The 27,768-nt window shown below is 36.1% G+C and overlaps 1 protein-coding gene across 1 annotated transcript; it reads left to right on the top strand.

Moving 5' to 3' along the window:
- The first annotated feature begins 688 nt into the window (after positions 1–688).
- On the top strand, positions 689–23,028 carry LOC127412798 (sodium-dependent phosphate transport protein 2A-like). The gene is made up of 12 exons (XM_051649444.1): positions 689–822; positions 3,584–3,706; positions 3,928–4,071; positions 4,828–4,971; positions 7,510–7,621; positions 8,816–9,011; positions 9,174–9,269; positions 9,870–9,990; positions 10,228–10,395; positions 12,894–13,010; positions 16,643–16,767; positions 18,715–23,028. The coding sequence occupies exons 1-12, from the start codon at positions 738–740 to the stop codon at positions 19,312–19,314; spliced, it is 2,031 nt and encodes a 676-aa protein (XP_051505404.1). The 5' UTR covers positions 689–737; the 3' UTR covers positions 19,315–23,028.
- Positions 23,029–27,768: the final 4,740 nt, after the last annotated feature.

The following is a 27,768-nucleotide window of genomic DNA, read 5'->3' on the forward strand; positions in this document are numbered from 1 at the left end:
TATTTGGTGTGGTTTAGCCCTGTTGTATATTTGAAGGCCCCTTCACCTGAAACTAGACATGCCTGATTAAAATAATTAAACATGGATAATTTTTTATTCTAGAAGTTTCAGAAAGAGCCTGTTTATAACTTGTAGGCATACATCTTAAAGTATTTTTTAGCATTTTAATTAAGTTTAATTACTTAATTACTAATATTTCTTATTCTAAATCAATTTTAAGTCAGCTTGAGACCCCCTTGGAAGTGTGCTGAGGCCCCTGAGAACCACTGCTCTAAGCGACCGTTGAACAAGAGAATAATCTGTCATTCAATAATTGCTCTGACATTCAGCATCTGCTTTTAAAAATGCTTTAGTTCGTCGTTTATGAGAGCGCTTTGCTGACAGACGGTATGTTGGAGAGTAACATTGACATGAAAAATGCATTTCCCTGTAATTTAAACAAAGCACCTCTGATTTAAACCTGATGGCGGTAGAGGTAGTCAGATGGTAAACATAGTCATTAGTGGCCATGAGGGACCACGAATGTGTTGTCATCTTCACTATCTTGACAAGAGGGGGGGAAATGAGTTAGAAATAAATGAAGTATCCAATAATGAATTCATGACAGGAAGCCATTAGTTTAGATGCTATTTGAGCATACTTTTGCTGGGAAAGTTGAACATCTTTTTAAGGTGCCAAAAAAGGCTCCAGTCAACACAGCAGGCAAAGAGCAATAAAATGATACAAATGGTCTTGAAATGCCTTTTGATCTTTATCTAGAAAGCATCATGTCATCACGGCCAATCAGAATCATTGCTGCGGATCAAACTACCAGCTTCAAAGGTAAGACGTAAGATTAGAAACATATTTTTGAAAGTTAGAAGTCAGAATTAAAGGAATATTCTGGGTTCAATACAAGTTAAGCTCAATCAACAGCATTTTTGGCATGCTAATTACCACAAAAGTATTTTTCACTCGTCCCTCGTTTATTAAAAAAATAAATAAATCGTGGATACAGTAAGGCTCTTACAATGGAAGTGAATGGGGCCAATCTATAAATGTTAAAATACACATCATTTTAAAAGTATAGCCATCAAACGTACACATTATACATGTTGACATGTTTTTAGTGTGATGAAATCACTAACTAACCATCGGTGTAAAGTCATATCCAATATTACAACTTTGTTGCCATGCTAACGCCATGCCGGTAAACCATATAAGCAATTTTATTACACTAAATGTGAGCACTTGTGAATACTGTGTTGTGCCGACGCTGGCTGCACGTATCTTTTAAAGCTCCACTTTGGCTCATACAGGAAAAAACACTGTCATGTGTATTGAGCGCTCTGTTTGTAGCAGATGACAGTGAACAGAGCACATATTCACTTTGTAGCACGAGGCTCATACAGAGTACATATTTATTTAAATAGCAGCCTATTGGGGTTTAATAATCACTTTCAATCATGTAATGACTGGCTATAGTGGGAAGTGGGAAGCTCGTCATGATGTCAGAGCTCAGAAACACAGAAACAATTTAAAATAAAAGCTCAGTTGAAATTAAAACTGTATGACAGAAATGTAATATTCACTGTTATACTGCTACTATAGTACTACTACTACTACTAATAATAATAACAATTAAATCAATAGTAATTGTATTATATTTAAGCAATATCTTACATCTGTGATGGTTCTGAATAAAAGCACTTCATTTGATAAAAATAATACAATATCATGTTTAAAATGTATTGCTAAACTTTCATTTGATTACATTTTTAATTAATTAATTAATTTAAACACCATTTTGATGATAAAATTGAAATAAACTGTTGAACAAAAAAACAGGTATCGGACTCGTTATCGGCGAGGTAACGGTACTCGTACTCGGTCTCAAAAAAATAGTATCAGGACATCCCTAAAATTAATAATACAGAACATTAAAATGCATTACATTATTTAGGCACACAAGTAAAAAATAAATAAATAAATAAAAATAAAAACAATACAAAAAGTGGCTTTAGAATGCAATATGTTGTTTATTTCCGTATTATTGAACATAAGCCAATCACTGGCCTACAGTTCACACAATGCATTTTGCAATTGAATTCTTCAATCAGTCTGAGATTTATTGTGAGGGCTTGTCTACTTGTCGGACACGTCAGTGTACACCTGCATCAGATGGACACTTTTGGAGCGTCTCGGTTGCGTTGTGTCATAAACATAGACCGTTCGCTGAGTCAAGTTAAATTAAATTTGAAACTTAGAAAAACGTCTTGAGATCCCTGCCTTCGGATTGCACTCCATCAAGCTGTGTTTGTACGCAAGAACATGTTCTCATCTTGTGTTGTCTGCTCTATTAAGTGTGGTTTGTTCTTTGTCTGTAGGGATGAGCGGATCTATCCTAAAGTATCGATATTTCCGATACTGGTGTTGTATCAAGAGTAACGGTCCTCACTCAAAAATATCAATTCTAAAAAGAATTGTATACTAGTGATATTATTATTTGGTTACCATGAATGTGAGCAATAATCATAAGCTTCAAAGTAAAATAAAATGGAGTAGGCCATATTAGCAAACACTTGTGCAGAATGGGAACTATTTCTTCTTCTTGCACTCATCTTGCAACATGCATGCTGAAAGACACAAGTGCTGAGTTTGGAACTGTATACTTCTCATACCACTCTACTTTTGCCATATGTGTCTATGGCAGAAATAGTATGAGTAGTATGCCATTGTGAACTCAGCCAAGCAGACAAGCGCTTGCACCATCACAAGGCTTATTCAAACCAGAGGGATCAGTGCCTTGTAGAAGTAATGATAGAAAATCAGAGAAACAGCTTCTGGAGTAAATTCACACTAAAATAACAACATATCTAAAGGTGACATTTCTTGTTTCTTATAATTGTGTGTAATTGTTGTTAATAAGTCATTTAAAAAATAGATAACCATGGGTTTACTACAGTATTACTGTAGTAGTACCCACGGTTGACTGTGTGGTAACTATGGTTTAACTAAATACCATGGTTAAACTATAGTTACTGTAATGAAACCATGGTTAATTTTTATAAGAGTAAACAAAACTGAAGTCTAATAATTTTCTGTTTAGGCTCACAAATGTAAAAAACAATAGTTGAAATATGACTTAAAATAATATTTTAAATGACCCATTTTATCACAAGAAATCGCAAAAAAATCAATTAATAGAAATATCGGTATTGGTATCGGTATTGGTATCGGTATCGACAATATTGAACTTGAAATTACTGGTATCGGATCGAAAAGAAAATAAGTGGTATCGGCCATCCCTATTTGTCTGTATAAGCTGCGCATTGCCTATACATCGAGTTTCGCTTACTGCCCCATTTCAGAAAACAGGTGGTACTCCATGCTTGAAATACTTATATGGAAGAAATATTCCTTAATTATGGTCCGGGAACATGATTAATTGGATTAATTTTTTATATAATTAATCACACTAAATGAATGCGTTAAATTGACAGCCCTAATACATACCTACACACAGTATATCAACCAAATAAACATAAGGCATAAACAAACGTAAGTGGTTCAAGAGATTCAAAGCCATTTCTTTCATACCCAGGTGGGAGTTATCAAGACCCCAGAAGAACCAGCACAACTCTGGACCTGGTCAGTGGTTGCTATGAGCAAAACTACAACACTGATGCTGACTTTCCTTCATCCAAACCCTGGAAGGGAGAATTAAGTGTGTCAGACTAAGTCAGACTTTCTTCATCCGTCTGAATTGTTCAGGATGATTTAGGCCCTGAATATCTGTATATATCTGACCATATTCTGCGATTCTTAATTTTTAACTGGCCAAAATAAATCTTAAACTAGCTCACACAGGAAAATCATGTAGCTGATAACATGTTGCACTCTTTGGCATCAGTGTCTCTGTCTGAAACATTTGCTATCCTCTGGCAGTGCCTACAAAGACCATCGAGACCACACGTGGAGAAATGTATCCGCCATTTACGAGTATACTGAGGATTTCTCTCCTCCTACTTCTTCTCTACGGCTTTGTGTGTTCTCTGGATATCCTTAGCTCTGCTTTCCAGCTGGCTGGGGGTAATTATTCATCCTTTACTGCACTTTTTGCTTCATTTTTAAAGTTTTCTTTGGGCAGCTACAAAAATTTTTGCTTAATGGAAGTAATCTGTATCTGTCAGTCCTGAAAACACATTTAGTATACTATCAGTCTAGAACCTGCTTCTCTGTTGATACATTTACATTTACAGTAATACATTTATGCATTTAGTAGACGCTTCCAAAAGTGAATATTCAAAGCGAATTACATTGTTTAATTGATTATGCATATTATCAGTCCATGCGTCTGGGAATCAAAAACCTTGGCATTTCTAATGCCATGCAATACCAAATGAGCAACAGGAACCCCAAAATTTATCAGTATCATCATTTACTCATTCTTATGTCGCTCCAAACCCATATGATGTACTTTATTCCATGGTACACAAAATGCAAATTTTCAATGACAGTAAATGGGAACTAGGGCTGTCAAGCCCTAAAGCTTGAGTAAATGTTTACAGAATTAGCATTTTTGATTAACTATTTCTTTCAGGGGTTGCCCCAGTTTTGACGACCCCAACAGAAGTGCTGAGCTTCCAATGTTGTAATCAGTGGTTAGATATTAAGATTTAGTTAATCAGTTGTAAACACACTGTTTGCTTGATTAACTTCAATTGTCAGTGTTGTCTGTATCATGTTGCATGTAAAAGTTACAACCTTTTATCACACCAAGTTGACTAAAAGGAGTCTAATTTCTCTTGTTTGTTTGCTCCTGTGTGTTTTGTTTTGTTTTGTTAGGTAAAGTTGCTGGAGGCATTTTTCAGGATAATGCCATCTTGTCTAACCCAGTGGCAGGGCTCATGGTGGGGATACTTGTGACGGTTCTGGTCCAGAGCTCCAGTACATCCACATCCATCATAGTCAGCTTGGTTTCTTCTGGATGTAAGACCATTTTCAGCTCAATTATATCTCTAGTCTTCCATCTAAACCAGAGTTCCCTATCCTCTCAGGGTTTATAGAATTTCATATATTGATTTTATTATCAAATTTGATTTATAGACAAATTGTAGGTAAAATATAAACTTGTTACACTCAAAGTCGACTTTATTTTAAAAGCTCTTTGACATTATCGTAACTTTTTATCTGATCTAAAACTTCATTACATCCAAAGGTCCTTTTAAGTTATCTCTTTAAAAAACCCATCAACTCCAAAGTTATCCTCTGCAAAACTATTGTGACTTCAGATACTTTGCTCTGGAGAAACTTGGCCCCAAATGATGTTACATTGTCATTTATCCAGCAAGCCTTATCTCTAGATGTTTGTTCCGAAATTTTCCTCCATGTTTCCAACTTTAATTAAGTGGCATCTCCTATTAATGTGCTAATTAGTTTGTGCATATGCAGTTGCGGCTCAAAGTCTGAGACACATGTGAAGTGTGGTTTTTGGAGCTTATTCCAAATAAGAGTCTGCAAGAAATTAATTAGAAAGTTCTGTTAAGTTTAACGAGCTCATGTTTAACACAGCGTGTCTGCATGATTCTTAAAGGAATGTTCTTGGTTCAAAACAAGTTAAGCTCTACGTATCTAAAGCATCTGTTGCATGTCATTGATTACCACAGACAATAATTTCGAATTGCCCTTGAATTGTTAAAAGCAGGCAAATCTGTGGGGCACAAATGGGGCATATAGCTATCTATCTAGAAAGAAAAAATATATAATGGGGATTGGGGAGCCAAACAGGAAATACTTATATAATATACATTCTGAAATATATAAATAACTAATTTCTGAATATATATATATATATATATGAATAAATAGTTGTAAATTTTAATATATAGTTGTAAATCTGAATATATAGCAGTAAATGTGAATAAATAGTTATAAATACTAAATATAAAAATTGTTAATTCAAATATATAGCTGTAAATCCTGAATGTATAGTTTCAAACCTGAATATTTACTTGTAAATCTGAATATATTATTGTAAATCCTGAATATGTAGTTATACTATATCCGAATATATAGTTGTAAATCTTGACTATGTAGTCTGAATATATAGTTGTAAATCCAAATACATTGTTATATATCCTTATTATACAGTTGTAAATCCTGAATATATAGTTATAAATAGTCAATCTAAAATTTCAAATCCAAATATATAGTTATAAATTCTGAATATATATTCTGAATATATAGTTGTAAATCCAAATATATTGTTATAAATCCTGAATATATATTTGTAAATCCCTAATTTTCATTTTAAATCTGAATATATATATATATATATATATATATATATATATATATATATATATATATATATATATATATATATATATATCTGTTTATATATACTTTTAAATCTTAATATTTAGTTAATTTTAAATCAGAATGTATCATTTTAAATCCTGAGTATGTATTTATAAATCCGAATGTATAGTTGTAAATCTAAATATATAGTTGTTAATCCTGAAAATATAGTTATAAATCGATAATATATAGTTAAAAATCAGAATATACTTGTAAATCCTGAAAATATAGTTATAAATTTGAATATAAAGTTGTAAACACATTATTAGCATGTACTGTAGTATGTGAGTTGAGGAGGTGGGTTTCTGTGCCCAACAGCAATAAATCTCTTTGCAGTGTTGATCCTTTGAAATATATTTAAGGGCACAACCTTGACTGACACTAAGCTCATTGCATGTGGCTTTGCTTTTCTCTGTGCAAATGAATTGATGCTAATGGATGTCTGGAGTGGGTGTTTGGTCATTCATGCTATGCACTGTGGGCTATGTGGTCAAACTCGCTCACTACAGCATCTGCACTTCCGCTGAAAAATTCACAAGTGTAAGAGACGGTAATTACTAGCAATTGCTGATGCTAAACAGCCCATTGTTATTGTTAGGATTTAAATGTGAATTGACTTGCATAATTTAGCAGTCAGCGGAAACAAATGGAAAGAAATAATGTTCTGCCCACCATCCTAAACCTTTAAAATAATTTATTCCTATTTCTCATACTTAAAAGTTAGGGATTTAAACAAATCCTAACCCTAAGTATCAAACTTAGGTGTGCCTTCTCAGTTTGTGCTACAGGCATGAATGACACCTTAAATCATGCACGTTGTTAAGGAGTAGTGTGCTATCACTTCTCTAAATGACTGGACTTACAATTTTCACTTTGAAGGAAATAAAACTTACATTGATGGAGGGACCTGAGACATATATAGAGACCAGAATATCATAGAGACTTGAGGGTGGGCTCTTTTCATTTGAGTATGTAAGCAATGACCCAGAACAGCCCATCAGCCACATAGCGACTCGCTATAGACGACCCACAACACCTTTACAGTATATTGCGGCAGTAAGCATGGGTAATACATGGGTAAACATCACTCACAATGTTAATGTAAAGAAAATGTAAAAATGTAGTTTCAGTGTAATTGTATGTATATGGGTGGTTGTGTGTGTGTAGTGCTTGAAGTGAAGTCTGCAGTCCCCATCATTATGGGCTCCAACATCGGCACATCGGTCACCAACACCATAGTCGCCCTGATGCAAGCAGGAGAGAGGAATGAATTTAAACGGTACCGACCTGCTGGACCTACACGATTTTTCAACCATAATCATTAGCATTTGATCAAACTAATGATACAACCATGTGAAAATGATTGTAAAAATCAAGTTCTCATTGGGTGATTCTCACAAAACCTGTCAAGTAAATGTCCTGGTCGTATTTAAACCCAAAGCAACACACAAAAAAGAAAATTATATTCAACATAAGGAAAATGTAGCCCACATTTAGGACCATTAAGATTTTTTTGCATTGACACATTGTTTTCAAAAGCAGATTTTACCAGCCAATTCTCATTACAGTAATGTGTCCGGTCATTTTACTTTTACTATTTCCTTTGCTTTCATTTATGATTCTCATTACCGTAACACACATATTTGACCATATTACACATTGCTGTTGTTCAATAATTAAAAGAAAAAGAAAAGAAAATGAAAGGCTGTACCAAGAGTACTACTAATTTACAATTTAAATAATATTTGCTTTTTTGTTGTTGTTGCATTGTGGTAATGAGAATGGAAGGCTAAAATATGAGTAACTGACTGTCATGAAAATAATGGCACAATGTAAGTAATCTTAATGGCCCTAAAAAGGCTTAATTTTCTATATGCAATATATACATAGATGAGCCAAAACATTATGACCACTCACAGGTGAAGCGAATAATGTTGATCATCTCCTAACAATGCCACATGACGAGGTCTGGGTAGATTAGATGGTAAGCGAACAATCAGTTCTCGTAGTCAATGTGTTGAATGCAGGAGAAATGGGCTGGAGTAAAGACCTGAGCGACTTTGACAAGGGTCAAATTGTTTTGGTCAGATCACTGGATCAGAGCATCTCTGAAACGGCAAGGCTTGTGGGGTGCTCCCGGTCAGCAGTGGTGAATACCTACCGACAGTGGTCCGAGGAGTGACACACCACAAATTGGTGCCAGGGTGTTGGGAGCCCAAGGCTCATCGATGAGCGAGGGCAAAGAAGGCTACTCCATCTGGTCCAAACTGACAGAAGATCTACTGTGGCACAAGTCACCAAAAATTTTAATGATGGTTAAGGGAGGGGGGCCTGGGTAGCTTAGCGAGTATTGATGCTGACTTGAGTTGTAACAACTCAAAACGGCAGCACAAGTAAGCACACAGTACGTATTTTTGTCCTGTGTTTATTTTTTTGCTGTGGCCTGATGACTTTCTGTCCTTTCGTTGTCAAGGGCATTTGCTGGCGCGACGATTCACGACTGTTTTAACTGGTTGTCAGTGCTGGTGCTGCTGCCGCTGGAGGTGATGTCAGGTGTGTTGAGTTACCTGGCCAGAGTCACTGTCAGCAGCTTTCAATTGCACAGCGGAGACGAGGCGCCTGAACTCCTGAAAACCATCACTGAACCCTTTACTAAACTCATCATACAGGTGTGTGTCTGTGTGTTTATGTAAATAGTGTCTTGACTCACTCATATTTCCATCTATGCTGAGATATGCAGTATATTCTGTGCCTGGCAGCATTTTCAGCCATTTTACACGTACAGTGACACAGTTTGTCTGATATTGACTGTGGCATCTTATCTCTTCTAGCTGGATAAATCGGTAATAACGGGCATCGCCCTGGGCGATGAGTCCATGAGGAATCACAGCCTTGTGAAAGTCTGGTGCAAGTCCAGGGTCTTCGTGGTAACTTTTCAGATTCTCCTAATCTGCACATCTAATGGATTTACCCATAATAATAATAATAATAATAATAATAATAATAATAATAATAATAATAATAATAATAATAATAATAGAAGATCATTTCCAATCAAGCTGTAATTTTGCCAAATTATGCAAAAAGTGTGAAAAGGTGTTAGATGTCGTTAGTAGATCGATCCATCCATCCATCCATCCAGTGATTTTGGGGTAAATTATGACATAGACTAGATTCACCCTTGTGCACTACACTAGAGTCACTGACAAGTTTCTTTGTCAGTATAACCTTTCATGAGTACAGTCAACTTTTCCTGCGCAAGTTGTGTTTAGTTAAGCATTTTTAGAATGTTTAGAGACTATTGAGATGAATAAAAACCTCTCTCGCATTGATCTGCTTTCAGATATGTTGGTACATGTCTTCTACTCCACACTGTAGTGTCATAGTTCACACAGAATTGTGCATCACTCACGTTTACCATCTCCAGCAGAGGCTTTTGTGTGGAAAACAAAGTCATTCATATGGAAATAAATGCTGACTCTGTTCTTCTGCAATAGCATGAAATATTGCTCTTTTTCTCTCCACAGTCCTCCGTGAATATGACGGCGACTGCCGCCCAGAACTGCACCACTGCGGTGTATTGTGTGAAAGATGTTGATCTGACCTGGATCACTCAGAATATCACCTCACAGATAAACACAGAGAAATGTGAGTCTCAGTGAAGTACAGTAATTGCAATACTTGCAGATGAAATATTAACCATTGATTTCTCACAAGGAATGTTTACCTATTGGACCTTCCAAAATTCGCACTGCCATCAAACTTGGCCTCATGTCAGCCAACCCAATGTCAGCCAAACAACAGTTATACTGCATCTATGACCACAGCCAATAAGGTTTTAAGTTGAATTTGCTCTTGACATTTTCTTCTTCCTCTTTCTCACAGGCAGACATCTGTTTGTGGAGTCTGCTATGTCAGATCTGGTCATCGGGCTCATTCTATTGGCCAGCTCTCTGATGGTACTGTGTACCTGCCTGCTATTGATCGTCAAAGTCCTGAACTCTCTACTCAAAGGTCAAGTTGCAAAGGTCATTGAAGGGGTCATCAACACAGGTAGGTAACCCCAGGACTGGTGCAGGGAGAGCCGGTGGCTTTGTGGGATGTTGCAGCCAAACACACGTTGAGGGGGCTTTTACTTGACTCGCATTAGCATTGCTGAATACATTGAAGTCTATGAGCGTTACTCCTGGCCAGTGTTGGGTGTATCTGATTACTAAGTAATTAGTTACTGTAATCTAATTACTTTTTTAGTAAAGAAATAAATAAATAGTGTAATGCATAACATTTTAAATTATTGTAATCAGATTACAGTTACTGACTTTCAATGAAGTACATTACTTGCGCTAAGGTATTATGTATAATATATTTAAAATATGAATTAATATGTACGTCTGTTAGCATTGCTGTGACAGCTGAAGGGTGTGCGCCGATGAATGAGGAAATATAGACATTTTGAATTTGAGCTGAAAACCAAAAACCTTTCTTGTAAAAGTGATTTAGAAAGCAACTCAAAAGTAAAAGGATTAGTGATGAGATTACTTTTTAGATGAAGTAATCAGCAAAGTAATCTGATTACATTTTTAAAGAAGTAATTAGTCATTTGTAGTGGATTACTTATTTTGAGTAACTTACGTAAAACTGCTCCTGGCATTGCATTGCGCTTCTGTCAAGAGTTATAATGTGGCGCTCAGAGTTCCAACTATTTCAACATTGACCTTGTTGCCGCTGATCTTTCGAAGTGGCAGCCGATGATTATTAGAAAGTCCAAAAGTATCATAATGCACTTAAACCAAAACAAGATGTTCTCTGCAGCGCTATTCATGTAGAGATAAAAGCAGCGCTTAATGCTAGCTTTCAGTTGTACGATAACGCCCCAATGCTATACATATGAAAGCCCCGGTTTACAGTTCGCATTTTCTGAATGCATTATATAATGTTACATTTGTGTATATGTGTTTTAGTAGGTGCTTTCTTATAAAAATGGCATACAGTAATGTGCACGGTGCAAGTGTTAAGTGTGTTAGCATCACGTTACGTTTACGCATGCTGAACTAGGACTCAAAAGCCAGGAAAACAACCACTAAAACATATAGTCCATGGCTGCAAACACATTAAAAACTCTAGATCAATGTATTTTAAGTATTCAATAATTGACACTAAAAGTCAGAGACCACAAGTGAAAATGCTTCTATTTTGCATTTTTCTAACCTAATTTTTTCAGTAAGCCCATATTTATAATGCATTGGTAATGTCTCATAATACACCTTATATTATGTTATAACTTCTCATAAAGAACCATAAGTAACCACAATTATAATGCATCATAATACTTACCTATTCATAGTTATATCTTAGATTATAATGCATAATAACCCAAGCAACATCCAATTGTCTTGCAGAAGTTGTAATGTATTATATATGTTTGTAATATATATAACAGGTATGCGTTAAGTGAAGTGACAAAAGCAGTGTCTTATAAACATCCATAAGATATGTTTAAGTGGTTAAACAACATTACAAGTCATTCTGGAAGTTATACATTATAAATATACATTACACATGCACAAATACAAAACACACGTTCAACGCAAATTTTGAGAAATTACGAAACACTCGTAAAGCTACAAGGTTAAAATATATCAGAAACCCTTGAGAAAAATATGTATGTTGGTCACACATGTAGCCAATCTTCTTGGGTGTAAATCAAACTGAGTCTATATTGGACGCTATTCAATAAACTTTAATGTTTTTGCGTCTTATTTGGAGACATATTTTATAAATAACTTCCATTGTTTAAGTTTGACTTATAATGTATTGTATGTTACAAGTTTATGTTATGGCTGTTTATAAGAAGATATTTCTTTAGTAACTTAATACAGGCAAAGACCTCTTATAATATGTTCATGTCATGAAGCCTTTTCACTGTTTACACTATACAGCACTTATAGCATTCACTTTATTAACTTCTCTGCATTAAAATTGGATGTTGCTTGTGTAATAATGCATTATAATCTTTAAGTATAACTAAGAATAGGGGAAGTTTTATTATAATGTATTATAACTGTAGTTATAATTATTTATAAGAAGTTATAACTTATTATAAGGTTTATTATGAGACATTATAAATGCAGTATAATGCATTTACAATATAATGCTTTTGCAATGCATTATAAATATGAGCTTCTTTGAAAGTGTTACCATTTTTTGTTTTTTTTTAAATAATATTTCATTACAAATAATATAATAAACAAAACAATTTGAGTGAAAATTTTGTTAAAATTTGGTAGGATGTTCCCTTTTTTCTTTAATGACAGCCTAGAAATAGTGCAAAATTGTAAATATTTCTTCATTTTATGTCATAACCTTTTTATATCTTTGTTTTGAATTTTCCAAAGTCCCAAAACCTTTGGAACATTTCCAGAAAAATCCTGTATTTTCAATGTGGTCTCAGACATTTGGACCCCAAAGTAGCTGAACTATAATCCCCATGTCAACATAGTGTCTACAGATTCTAAGGGAATTGTGTTTAATATTGTTTTCCCTCCATACAGATTTTCCTTACCCTCTCGGCTGGCTGACTGGATATCTTGCCATGTTGATGGGGGCTGGCATGACCTTTATCATCCAGAGCAGTTCTGTGTTCACTTCTGCTATGACTCCGCTCATAGGTGAGACTCTAATCAGGGACTTCCACAACTGATCATTTTATTGGAAGTGACCATAGCAATTAATTAGCTTGTTGTTGGCATCATATTTATACATTGCCTGGACAACAAAAAGTCGCTGGATTTAAATAAGCCAATACTTAAGAGTCTATGATTGGATCATTATTGTAGTGATTAATCTGTTTCAGCTGGCAACAATTCTTTTAACCCTAACTGATGCAGTGTGTAGCTTCTCACTTCTTAAACAACCATGTCTGAAGACGTATCCCGTGGTCGTGGAAAAGAAGTTACTGTGTTTCAGAAGGGGCAAATTATTGCATCAAGCAAAGTAAACAACTAAGGAGATTGCTGAAATCACTGGAATTGGGTTAAGAACAGTCCAACGCATTATTAAAACCTGGATAGTGGTGAACCGTCAGCTTTCATAGAAGAATTGTGGTCAGAAAAAATCTTGAATGATCGTGATCTGAGATCACTAAAACTCTTGGTGAATTCCCATTGTAAAAAATCGACAGTAGAACTCACAGCTATGTTTAATAGTGAAAGAAAGAGCATTTCCACATGCACAATGTGACGAGAACTTACAGGATTGGGACTAAACAGATGTGTGGCCACAAGAAAGCCACTTAAATTTGCTAGGGAGCATAAAGCTTGGACTGTGGAGCAATGGAAAAAGGTCATGTGGTCTGATGAGTCCAGATTTACCCTATACCAAAGCGATGGGCGCGTCAGAGTAAGAAGGGAAGTGAATGAAGCGATGCACCCGTCATGCATAGTGCCCACTGTACAAGCCTCTGGACGCAGTGTTATGATCTGAGGTTGCTTCAGTTGGTCAGGTCGAGGCTCAGCAACGTTATGCGGCAATAAAATGAAGTCAGCTGACTACCTGAATGTACTGAATGATCAGGTTATCCCATCAATGGATTTTTTTATTTTCCCTGATGGGACGGGCATATTCCAGGATGACAATGCCAAGATTCATCGGGCTCAAATTGTGAAAGAGTGGTTCAGGGAGCATGAGGAATCATTTTCACACATGAACTGGCCACCACAGAGTCCTGACCTTAACCCCATTGAAAGTCTTTGGGATGTGCTGGAGAAGACTTTACGGAGTGGTTCGACTCTCCCGTCGTCAATACAAGATCTCGGCCAAAAATCAATGCAACTCTGGACAGAAATAAATGTTGTGATGTTGCATAAGGTTGTCAAAACAATGCCACAATGAATGCGCGCTGTAATCAAAGCTCATATGGGTTTGGAATGACTTATGGGTGAGTAAATTATGACAGAATTTTCAAAATAGTCAAAAACATATTAATAATGTCTATTAGGGGGCCTGGGTAGCTCAGCAAGTAAAGATGCTGACTACCACACCTGGAGTCGCAAGTTAGAATCTAGGGCGTGCTGAGTGACTCCAGTCAGGCTTCCTAAGCAACCAATTAGCCCGGTTGCTAGGGTGGGTAGAGTCACGTTGGATTAACCTCCTTGTGGTCGCTATAATGTGGTTCTTGCTTTCGGTGGGGTGCGTGGTGAATTGTGCATGGATGCTGTGGAGAATAGTGTGAGCCTCCACACGCACTACGTCTCCGTGGTAACGCGCTCAACAAACCATGTGATAAGATGCACGGATTGATGGTCTCAGACACGGAGGCAACTGAGATTTGTCCTCCGCCACCCGGATTGAGGCGAGTCACTACGGCACCATGAGGACTTAGAGCGCATTGTTTATTGGGCATTCCAAATAGGGGAGAAAATAAAAAATAAATAAATAAAAATAATGTCTGTTAATCTATTAGACTTGTTTTTGACAAGCCAAAAATAAAAGCAAGAACAAAAATTTGGTAAGCAAACAGTCAAGCTAACAAAAAACCTGCAGAACTTTAAATAATGCATTTTTTGGGTGAACTCTAACTCTAACTTTCACAGCAAAGAAAACTTTCATTAAAATGTCACTACAATAATATATTTCAGGTAGTGGTAGAAATCTGTCCAGGGGATTTTGGTGTCATGGTTGGGTGTGCATATAAATCAAAACAAGATCTTTCATGTGCAGCTAGACAAATAACCGAACTTTGCAAGGTTGTTTTGGGAGTCTTAAGTTCAACGATTAATTCTTGTTTATCAGACTGTACCCTTTTAACAGCAGAACAGTTATGAAACCTTGATGATTCACCTAGTTTGTTTGCCAACTATTTTGTTTTGCTATAAATTAATGAACTCAAATAATCAGCAGTTCTGATTAAACTTTTATTTTTAGTATACCAAATATTACAAATAGAGTAACTTTGGGGGAGAAAGCATACTACTATTAGTGTGCTTTTGGCTCTAGTTAAATATTAACCGAGTCATCACCTCTGCAAGAAAAGGCAAAATGAAGGTGCTTTCTCTTTTATTATTGATTTACTCTTGCCCATTACCTGGCAATGGCTCATCTGCTGTCACATGATTATATTAATTATTAACTTTTCAGCCAATGGGATTCCCTTTGTGTCTTTGAGATTACGGTTACAACTGAGATCATCAATTATTAAAGCCCCTGAAGAGTTTAAGTGTCATTGAAATCATTATTAATTCTAGAATGTGGGTTAAGAGGTCGTCAGCAGTGACAAAAGACCTCAAACTCCTTGACCTCAGTGTTTACTCATTATAATTCATTATGAAAGGAACATTTACATTTCTGTGTTCATTTTTCTGCCTCTTTTCCGGATTTGAATGAGAATCTTTCTAGAGTTACTGTAAATTTAAAGTGTATTTTTAAAGTATGTAATATACTTTAATATATTAAATATTAATATTACTCTCTAGAAGTTCATAGTGCAACAGTAAAAGTGCCTGAAGTTGAGGAAGCAACCATATAAATGACCGATTCAGATTCAACTTCATAAACATTCATTTCATGAAACCAGTCTCAAAGAAGTTCGCCACATTATGCTCTTCAAAACATCAGATTTTCAGATTATTGATATTTATCTAATAGAGGTAGACCGATATATCGGTTTTACCAATTAATCGGTGCCGATAGTTGCTTTTTAGAGCAATTGTTATCTGCAAAAATCTATGCCGATAGTTGCTGATTGGTTTTTTTTTATTCCTCCGTTTTACTCTGACAATTCAGTTTTTTTGTGCATGCAAAGAAAAATGCGACTATATGGAAATGTCCTTCGTCAGCACATACATTGTGTCTCCAACTTCATATATTGTGAATAATAATAATAAAAATAATATATCGGCTATAAAAAGCTTAATTTGGTAAATATTAAATATAGAGCACTGTAATGGAGTCAAGTCTCCGTCATTTCAAAATAAGAGTCCCCGGTGTGTTTAAGGCTTGTTTAGTGTTGAAAGTCCCACGATATGGACCAATCTTCTTTTTTTCTGATTAATATTGGGATTTTGGCTAAATAAATAAACTAAATCTGGGATTTTATTCATTTTGGGCTCTGGCCTCTACTTCTGTGCCGACTAAGAAAATGTTGTAGCATTTTATGAATCTATTTAGAAAACTATCGCCGATTAATCAGTCATCGGCATTTTCCACCACCTTAGTTATCGGTATCAACAAAATACACTATTGGTCGACCTCTGTTATCTAAACATAACCCCTGATGTGTAACTAAAGCCTCTGATTCTTTCAGGCATTGGTGTGATCAGTCTGAATAGGGCGTACCCTTTGACCTTGGGTTCCAACATTGGCACAACCACCACGGCCATCCTTGCTGCTCTCGCCAGTCCCCGCGAGAAGCTTCCTGCTGCGTGTCAGGTACAAGTACCAGTGACAGATACCAAACACATACAGAAAGCCATTTCTGGACTTTCTGAGCACTCAGTGGAAATTTCAATTTGCTGAAAAATTGCACCTTATAAAAAATTCAGGGCAAAACTCCGGCTGACAGAAATATGCATCTGCCAGACCTGTCATATTTGTATTTATTAATGCATTTATATATGTAAGGCAAGCATTTCTATTACTATTGCTCATTCTTAGGATTAGTGATTTGAACAATTGCTTAAACCCTTTGGTGTGTAACTCGTCCTGCACCACGTGTGGTATGGAAATTAATGATAGCTTAAATCATGCGAGAGGAGAGGTGTGCTAATACTTTTCTAATCGCTCAGACTTGAGAATCGGCTCAGACAGGCCAGTAATTTAAATAGTTTTATGTTATTTCATTACTTGTTTTCAATTTCTGAATGTTTACTTGATACTTGATAGGCTACTGCTGTTAAATCCTTAAAGCACTGTTTTCTTGATTTCTTTTTTTGTTTTTATTTATTCTATTGCTCTTAATTAGGTTTTTTTTTTGTTCTTACTTCAATACTTGGGGGCAGATTCACTAAGAATGAATTACGGCCACTAAAAGTGGCATTTTTTTTGCACGCGCTAACTGCGCTCATTTAGCGCCCAATTCACAAAAGGAATTATGCAGATCAGGCAAAGGTGCAAACGTGCCCACAAAATCGCTACTGAACACAATTTGCATGCACAGTTCTGATCTTGCAGTATGTAACAAGGTTGACATGGGAAAGGAGGAGGCGGGAACCAGCTGAACCGTCAAAATAATAGTTTAATGAAAACTTAAACAAAAAGACACAAAACATAAATGCACACACTACAGCTGCGTGTGGCTCTCTCTCTCCCGAACTGCTGCGTTCTGCTGCACTTATCCCTCTCCTCGGCTGATTAGCTCAATTGGGGCCCCACCCTCCTCCTCGTCTCACAGTCCAATTCTGAGCGCAATATAGCTGAGGATGCCTCAGACCACCATATTTGACACACACTGCTGGGATTGAATAGCAACACTTTGATCCAGACACCAGGATCATCTCTTAAACATGCACAATGTGCGCTTGATGACACCACACATCTGGATATGTGCCAGGTTATAACACTCTTCAAATTCATTTGATGATTATTTGATTAATTACTGCTGAAGTGATCGTTTGAAAATGTTCACAAACATCTCTTTTAAATAAAATTCATTTTACCACCTTCTTTCATTTGGTGGTTATAACGTGATGTAAATTGCGCAGGGCAAATTGCACGGAATTTTGTGAATGAAACACAATCTTTAATGAGCCTATTTACATAGGCTACAAAGGAGGCGTGTTTGCGTGGAAAGGATTGACAATGACTTCATTTAAATATTGAAGACACAGCACAATTTCAGTGCTGATTGCACCCACTAAACGTGATTGCGGGTGTTTGTGAAAAAGATGCAGGTATTTGCGCTGAAATGCCATGGGCATAAGTGCCGCAACTGTTTAGTGAATCTGCCCCTGACTGTATACTTGTCTTGAATAACTAATAACTTGATTCAGTGTTACTCAAATTAATAAGTATTTTGTTGTGGTGTCAGAATTGGAATTGAGAATCGTCAAGTTGCTTTCATATGTAAACATTATATGAAAAATATCCAAGTTAGTCTGAATAGAATCAGAATCGAGAGCTTGTTAATTGAAATCTTACCATATCAGGAAATCTGTATCGATACCCAGCCCTACAAGCAATCACCAAGAACACCGTAGCAACTGCATGACAATGCCTTAAAGACAATCATAACACTTTAGTAACCAAATAGCAACATTCTAGCAACCACCCACTTTGACTTAGCATTGTGTCTGTGAGTTTTGCACGAGCAACCACCACTCACATTTTCTTAAAAAATTGAAAATTTAGTTTCTTTTTGTACTCTTACTTTCCCTCCAGATCGCCTTGTGCCATTTTTACTTCAATATTTTTGGGATTTTGCTGTGGTATCCAATCCCCTTCACTCGTCTGCCCATCCGTATGGCGTCTGCACTGGGTGAACGCACTGCAAAATATCGTTGGTTTGCTGTACTCTACCTGCTGGTCTGTTTCCTGCTGTTGCCTTCCCTCGTGTTTGGAATTTCGCTGGCCGGTTGGCAGGCTATGATTGGTGTTGGCGCACCATTCACCGCAATCACAATCTTCATTCTCCTGGTCAATCTCATGCAGTCACGCAGTCCAACACACCTGCCGAAGATGCTGCGCAGCTGGGAGTTTCTCCCGCAGTGGATGCACTCTCTCAAACCGCTTGACAAACTTATTACAAGAGCAACAGCGTTGTGCTGCAGCCCAGCTCGACTTAATATCAGTGTGCCTGACCCGGATGGGGTCGTAGTGACCCCAGACTCAATAAACATCAACCCTGAATTATCAATTTCCACCAAGAAATCCGAACAAGGGCATGACAACCCTGCCCTGTCCTTACCTGAGGAAATATCCTCAGAACCAAGAGTGTTCAAACTGAGAGGACTAGAAAGATGCAACAGCACACCGTTATAGAAGGACTCGAGTATTTCGAAGATGAAGTCTTTTAGTTTTACTGAAGTCTACTTTGAATGGCCAGTCTCATATTTAAGCTCTGCTCCGAAACTTAGTGAGCTGCCAATGTAGTTAGCATTTTAAGCAGCCTGGTCTCAGAGAAACACATTACTGTACCTACATTTATTATAAATGATTTTACGTGACTCATTGTAAGTATCGCAGCAGTTTCCTAGTAAAATAAACATTAGAGGCGCTACAACAACGACTTTTATCTACTTTCTCACAAATATCAGTTCATAAACACTTACTTTTCGCCCTGTTCCTCACACAATACTATCTTATATCAGCTAAACACTTATACTATAGGGCATGACTTGTACAGCGATACATTTTAACTAGCGCTGTCGATTTAACGTGAATAATTATATAAAAAGTAACGCGTTAAAAAGATTAACGCAATTAATCATGTCCCCGGACTGTAATAAGGAAGATTCCGGAGCAATTCAAGCTTGAAGTACCACCTGTTTTCTCCAGGGGGCAGTAAGCGAAACTTCAGCTCTATAGGCAACGCGCAGCTTATACGGAAAACAAACCAACATTTCAGCAGACAGCACGACACGAGGAAGCATTCTCGCGTTCAAAAGACAGGTTTATGGAGCCAAATCTGAACTTTGGGATTTCAAGACGTGTTTTTCCAAGTGTTAAACTACGTTTAACTAGACACAGCGACCTAAAAATGGTATGTTTATGACGTGACACAACCAAAGTGAGATGCTCCAAAAGCATCCGCCTGTCGCAGGTGTACATTGACGCGTCCTTAGACAAGCCCTCATAATAAATCTCAGACTGACTGATAAATTAAATCGCAAAATGGATTGCTGTGAACTGTAGGCCAATGATTGGCTTATGTTCAATAATAGCAAATAAACTATACATTGGATTCTAAAGCCACTTTTTGTATTGTCTTATCAATGCTTAACTCCTCTGCCACATATATATAATTATTTGTAATTTTTATAACTATTTAATTATTTCATCATTATATTATTGATATCTGAGGGGCTTTCTCAGCAAATATTTATTTATGCGATTCATTGCGATTAATTTGATTAATTAATCGGCACACCGTGTAATTCATTCGATTAAAAATTGTAATCAGTTGACAGCCTTAATTTTAACGTTTGCATTACATAACCAACTACATTGAAAATGTTATTCAACTGCACGGCAGCTCAACTGATAGAGTGTTGCAGTTGCGATCCTAAGGACCGGAGTACAAGTCCTGAAGAGCCCACAGTCGAAATGTGAATTGTTTTCATCTCATATTTGTTTTTTTCTGACACCATCGATGTAGGGTAGGAAGGTAGGTTTTCTTGATTTAAAGCTCGATAGAGCATTAACCTGAAAATCCTCATCTGTTTGGGAAAAAATGTAACTCTCTTTTAGCACCACTTAGTGGACATTTCACCTTGGAACTGCATGTAATCAAGCATGTAAGGAACCATGTAATATTTTGTCATATTTACATGAGGTCAGGCTAATTTTAATGCATCATTTGTGCACTTCCGATGCAACAGGTTATGCTGGCTTTTAAGATACTTCTTTTGGCCAAAGCTTAAGGCAGCATTACATGTATACTTCAAAGAGAAGGCCATTCCAAAACTGCATTGTGACAAACTCAGTGGAAATAAATTGAATTCATTAAGTTCCGAAAAGTATCAATAAATACAGTTCAATCTAATAAAAATTGGCTATTTTACCCAATATTTAAAGTGTGTGTGTTATATATTTTTATAATGATTATTTACTCCCATAGAGAAAAATAAATTAACCAGATAACTATGTTATTAAGATGTTTCCTAAGATGAACCCCTAACCTAAACCTAACAATGATTTTTACTGGAAAATCACTGTTGTGTAACCCAGAGGAAAGTCGTACAATATATTCGTACAAATTCACGATCTTGTACAAATTCTTATGAGTTGTCATGAGACTATATTGGTGCTATTTGTATGACGCACAGGCCTACAGTATGTTGCATGTTCCAAATCAGTCACTTATGAGGGTCCATTCAAGTTAGGATGCTGCCTCTGTAGGCAGTAGACAGCAAGGCAGCTCACTAGGTTTTGGAACAGAGCTATGATGTTATCTAAGGTGCTTATTCAGATTCAAAATGCACATATTCAGCAAATCAATATAAATCAACTCATTAGACTATATATTTACAATATTAGTTCAGAGAGTTAAATGAATTTTTAGCTGGAGGCCATAGTGTCTCTGTGAAATCTTGGAGGGTTGTAAATGTATTGAACATTTGTTATTTTGTCCTGCAGTCATGGTAGTATGCTTATTATCAAAGTAGATATCACTGAATCAGTGTGCTTCGTCAGAAGGGGTCTGTATGGCACAAACATAATAACTCAGGGCTATCCCATAAACCCTTTATGTTTTAAATATACAGATATTAAAAACCAAATAGCTTTGTTTTTATTGCACCAAAACTTCCTTATTTAATCCCAATGAGAGAAAAAAACCAAATGGAGTTTTATGTGAAAATATAAATTTTGCATTAAACTTTCTCCAGTGTTTTGTATTAAACATCATCATAAGTAAAACAAATATTTGCTGTACCTTCAAGTCATTTGTGTAAGACAGAAAAATTTTCAAAATGTGATGGATGTAAAACTTCATGCTTCCCAAAGGAATATCGTAATAGTTTAAGAAAAGAGCAATACAAATAGATCCGTAAAAGTTATGTGTTTCTCCATAGCTTTGGTTAATGTGGCTTGCTTGCAGCTATATTTTATAAAAATAAACGTTCTAACCATATAAAACAATCAATTTCATTAAGTGAGTTAAGCGTGCACAATGGGTCCATTAAACAGTCTGTGACACAAACACAGCAATCGACTCTAGGTGAACAAACAGGCCATCTCAGAGTGTTAAAGAAAATATACTACATACAAGTGCAAAAGCCTTTGGATTGTATTTATTCATTTTTCAAGGACACTTTGAATTGTATCCAATTAGAAACAGAAAATGTATTCAACTTCATACAGTTAAAGCGTAATTGTTATCTGGGCTGATAAGCTTTTGCATTGACTTGTTTAATCAGAAGTTATACAAGCATGTTATTTTAAATGGAAGTAGCTTTGGTTGAACTTAAATGTAATGTTCGGAATAGCATATCCATACTACTCTGCATTATATAGTATGTATACTGTCCACAGTATGCCAATTTTATTATATGCACAGAATTTCCAGGATGATCAAATTGCCAAAATGAATACCGTGCACACTGTACTGGGTACTGTTTCCCAAAATGTGCTCGATATATAAAATAGCTAAGTTTGAGATGGAGAGCTTACTATTACTATTACCTTCCTGAGACTGCTGAGTGCATTTTTCATTTCCTTTTTTGATTTGTAACTAGTAGCACCTAATAAACATGCCAAAAAAATAAAAACATTCTAGAGCAATTCGTTTTTCTAAAAACCGATGGCAACATATGTGGACAGAGGGTATAAATTGTGAAAATGTTAATAATACCAAGCTATAGAAAGTCTGATTATTATTTTTTTTTTATCAAATTTTTTATCATGTTTCCAGGAGTGTTGGTTATTCGTGTTTTTGAGATGTTGCAGACATTACATCAGAAATTAACATAATTAATTCTGATTCAAAGTAATGGCCTGGCCGGCATTATCCACTGCCACCCATGTTAATATAAAAATTATATATTAAAATTCTGCATCTATGTACTGATTATCATTGTCCCATGTCTGCCAAACAAGTTGAGTGGTCCAAACATCATCTGCAGCCTGAAACTGAACTTTTCATTGGAAGTTTGGATTGAATGCACTTAGCTACCTAGAGAGTTATAGGATGATCTCTTGCTCCCTATTTAGTGAATGACTTAACCTCCAGTGTGCTGTCTGTCTGCACTGGTCTCAGAACAGTTTGAAATGCACCATATTTTCATCCTAACTCCATATAAAGCCTCTGAAAGCTACATGTTTCAGCTTTTGGATGAACTCATTGATTCTCAATGTGATAATACACAGTGAATATATAAGATTTCTACGGAAAAAATATGCCAAAGTACACAATAGTGTACGTTGTGTTTATCTGCATGGCGTTATGTGATAAATCGCTAAAATTTAAAAAATGGCCTATCGGATGAAACTAGAGACTTTAATCTTTTGACTCAAACAGGTTTCAAAGTAGAAACTTAATAGGGTTTCATACCAGATCTAGTTTTGATGGCATTTCTCCCAAAGACAAACTCCGCTGTGATTGGCGCTATGTTGCTTATTCACATGACTCCGTGCGTCAAACGTTTAACCCTTTACAGAGAGTCTTTTGAACTGAGATCAGTTGGTTTAAATGATTTTAATTATGCGTTGTGTATAGCGAAGCCAAAATACAACGTCCACATATGTGTACACGGGGTCACACGAGGTTAATTATAAGCTTACTATTTACTAAAAACTGCACAGTACTGTATATTGCTTACTATTTAATGGCTATTTACTACAAACCATAAAAAATGGAATGTGAAACAGTGTGCATTATTCATAAGAAATGTTTTTTATAGTAATGTACCAGTGGTTCTCAACCCTGTTCCTGGAGGGCCCCCCCAACAGTGCACACTTTGTACAACCCTAATTACAAAAAAGTTGGGAGAGTATGAAAAATGTTAATAAAAACAAAAAGGAGTGATTTGTAAATTATATTCACCCCTTGCTATATTGACAGCACTACAACTACACATTATATGATGTTTTACCTTGTGAATTTCATTGTTTTTTTGATGATTGCAACACGCTCCAAAAAAGTTGAGACAGGGGCAATTTAAGACTAATAACAATTTGACGAGTTAAAATAGCAAGCGATGTGAAACAGGAGATGTTAAACAGGTGAGACAATTGTATCATAGTACTATATTCTGTATAGGGAGCCTCCAAAAACAGCCTAGTCCTTCAAGAGCAAGGATCATTCAAGAATTGTCAATTTGCCAACAGATGCTTCAGCAAATAGTCTAGCACTTTGAGAACAATGTTCCCCAAAGACAAACTGGAAGGATTTGGGGCATTTCACCCTCTACAGTGTACAATATAGTCAAAAGATTCAAGGAATCTGGTCAAATCTCGGTGCGTAAAGGGCAAAAGGAAAACCACTTCTGAATGCACATGATCTCTGATCCCTCAGACATCACTGTCTTAAAAAACGTCATTCATCTGTAATGGATATCATGAACATGGGCTTGGTATAACTTTAGTAAACCTTTGTTTGTCAACACCACTCACCACTGCATCCACAGATGCAAGTTAAGACTTTACTATGTAAAGGAGAAGCCATACATCAACACTGTCCAGAAGCGCTGCCGACTTCTCTGGGCTCGGTCTCATCTTAGATGGAAAGTAAAACAGTGGAACTGTTCAAAAAGCTTTTGAAAAACAAAGCTGTTGTGTTATCCGGGCCAAAGAGGAAAAGGACCATCCAAACTTTTATTAGCGTCAGGTCCAAAAGCCAGTGTCTGTATGGGTCAGGGGTGTGTCAGTGCCCATGGCATGGGTAACTCGCACATCTGTGAGAACACCATGAATGCAGACAGATATGTAAAAATTTTGGAGCACATATACAGCCATCCAGCACCGTCTTTTCCAGGGACATCCCTGCATTTTCCAGCAGGACAACTTCAAACCACATACTGCCTGGATTTCAAGTGCATGTCTGTGTGAGCAGAGAATGTGGGTGCTAGATTGGCCTGCTTGCAGTCCTGACCATCTCCAACTGAGAATGTGTAGTGCATTATGAAGCACTCCATACGTCAACGAAGACCCCATACAATTGTGCAGCTAAAGACCTATATAATGGATGATTGGGGAAAATTCCACTTTCTAAACTTAACAAACTTGTGTCTTCAGTGCCCAAATGCTTAATAAGTGTTATTAGAAGAAATGGTGATGTTTCACAGTGGGAAACACTCGACTGTCCTAACTATTTTGGAGTGTGTTGTAATCATCTGATTTGAAATTACTGTACATCAAAAAAATTTAAAAAAAATTAATTCACAGGTTAAAACATCATATAATGTGTAGTTGTAGTGTTTCAATATAGCAAAGGGTGAATATAATTTGCAAATCACTCATTTTTGTTTTTAATTAGCATTTTTCATAATGTCCCAACTTTTTCGGAATTGGGGTTGTATATCTCCCTTATCTGACAAACCCAGTTCAGGTCTTAGAGCCTCCACTAACAAGCTGATGTGTTGAATCAGGTGTGTTTAATTAGAGAAATATCCCAAATGTGTAGTGTTGGGGGGCCTCCAGGAACAGAGTTGAGAACCACTGTAGTATTGTCACATGACCTCATCAAGTTGCATGTGAATGCTGTCCAGTTATCCTCTTGGAAATAAAAATAGTTATTTTGTATTTGTATTTCATTTTTGTGTAAAATGTCTTCGCTTTTGGCAGTATGAACTAATAATCAAATTATTCAACATAGACATGCTATAATTACTTCTGTTTTTTTCATCACACTGGAAATTGATAGATTTAGGTCAAGTACATTGCATTGTGTAATACAGTTCCCTCTGAAGTTTGCTCTGTTGTATACTGAACATTTTGCCAAACGTAGAAATCTGTGCATTTTAAATGTAGTATGCAGTATACAGTATAGGACTGTTTAAACTGCTGCAGTATTCAGTAAGCACTATGCTAATATTCTATTCCAAACACAGCCTGTGAAATCGAACAGCAGATAGCAAATTAACAGGTAGCACCACATGCAACAGCCGGCACGCTGGGCTGATCGCTAATTAGTCTACATATATTAGTCTACTGGAGACTGTGGAGGTGACATTTCACATGTTTTTTTAAGATATATAGACTATTAGAAGCATGCACACTAGTGCAAACACACACAGGCTGTGCCGGTACCTGAAGCTCGTTTGTGTTTGTCTGAATTAAATGAGAGTGAGCCGAGCTGGAGGGGGTGTCGATGCGATACGGAAAACAGCCTATAAACTAACCACTCAATCTGGCTTCTTCCGATGGGGCCTGAACATGCATCACCTGAACACACTAAAAAACAGCATGGAGCATTCCTGGAAAAATGACTCAGATGTAATTCATTGTAAGTCTGTTCAATGTGTGTTTCTCAGTCCCAAATGTTACCTAACTGAAAAGGTGAAAATGAATTTGTTAGCTATAGCAATCTTTCCACACTGGCCTGAGAAACTTGTGTAGACAGACTTTTGACTATTAGCATTAAGTGTGGTCCACTTAGCAGCTTAATTGACCAGTAATTCCCCACTGAGACAGGAAGAGATTGTTTGACAGACATGCAAAGTGACCATCGTTTTAGTTTTAATGTACCATATGGGCAATATGGCTGCAAAATTATATTTCAATTTTTTCTCAGCCTATTGACACTATTCTATATATATATATATATATATATATATATATATATATATATATATATATATATATACCGTTTTCATTTATATGCACCAATACAACAATACATTAATTAAGTTGTGGTGCAAAAAACGCATCTTAACTCACTTGTTTTATAGAACTCCATTGAATATTATTATAATATTCAATTATCATTATGGGACCCAGTCAAGTTTATTATTATAAAATAATACTAAATAATAATTATTATTATTATTATTTTTAGGATTATATTTGTTTATTTATTGTAACATTTTATATTAAAAAAAAGTATATTCATTTAAGTAAATCTCAGCCTTTTGCGGTTTAATTATCACAAATGACAACACCATGATTTTTATTATATTTTGGTTAATTGTGCAGTCCTGAAAGATCCTGAAATTAGTCTAATGATGCGCTCTTCAGGAAACGTAGCAGCCAAATAAAAAGTGCACTAAAATCATCGCAATATTCACATTATAGCTTAATTTTATATAGACTGTAATATCTTTGAGATAATATTGTCAATATTCAATTATTTCGCCCAGCCCTAGCCATTTATGGTTTATTTTTAATTAAGGATGCAATGATGTATCACCTGTCGATATTTATCGGCCAATTATTGACCAAATTAAAACCATTGGTTAATAAGCATGAAAACGGCGATTTGAAAAACTGATGGTTGATTTATAATTCATTAGTACCACACTTTGTAAAGAACATGTAATATTTAATTAGATTTTTTCTCCTCCTTATGTTAATGTGGAAAAACTGCCATAAACGCATGAGGCAGTTGTGAAAATGGCACTTACCTATAAGCTACAGGATGAGGAAAACCATTTCAAACACTTTGAAACCAGCAGAATGTGACTTCTGAGACATCGTATGATATCCATTAATGCTGCATGATTGATTGAATTAAGACTGAAATTGCACTATGGCCTTGTGCGATTATTACATTTACATTTACATTTATTCAATTGGCAGACGCTTTTATCCAAAGCGACTTACAAAAGAGGAAGACAT

This window comes from Myxocyprinus asiaticus, chromosome 22 (assembly GCF_019703515.2).
Source record: "Myxocyprinus asiaticus isolate MX2 ecotype Aquarium Trade chromosome 22, UBuf_Myxa_2, whole genome shotgun sequence".
In the NCBI taxonomy this organism is placed as follows: Eukaryota; Metazoa; Chordata; class Actinopteri; order Cypriniformes; family Catostomidae; genus Myxocyprinus; species Myxocyprinus asiaticus.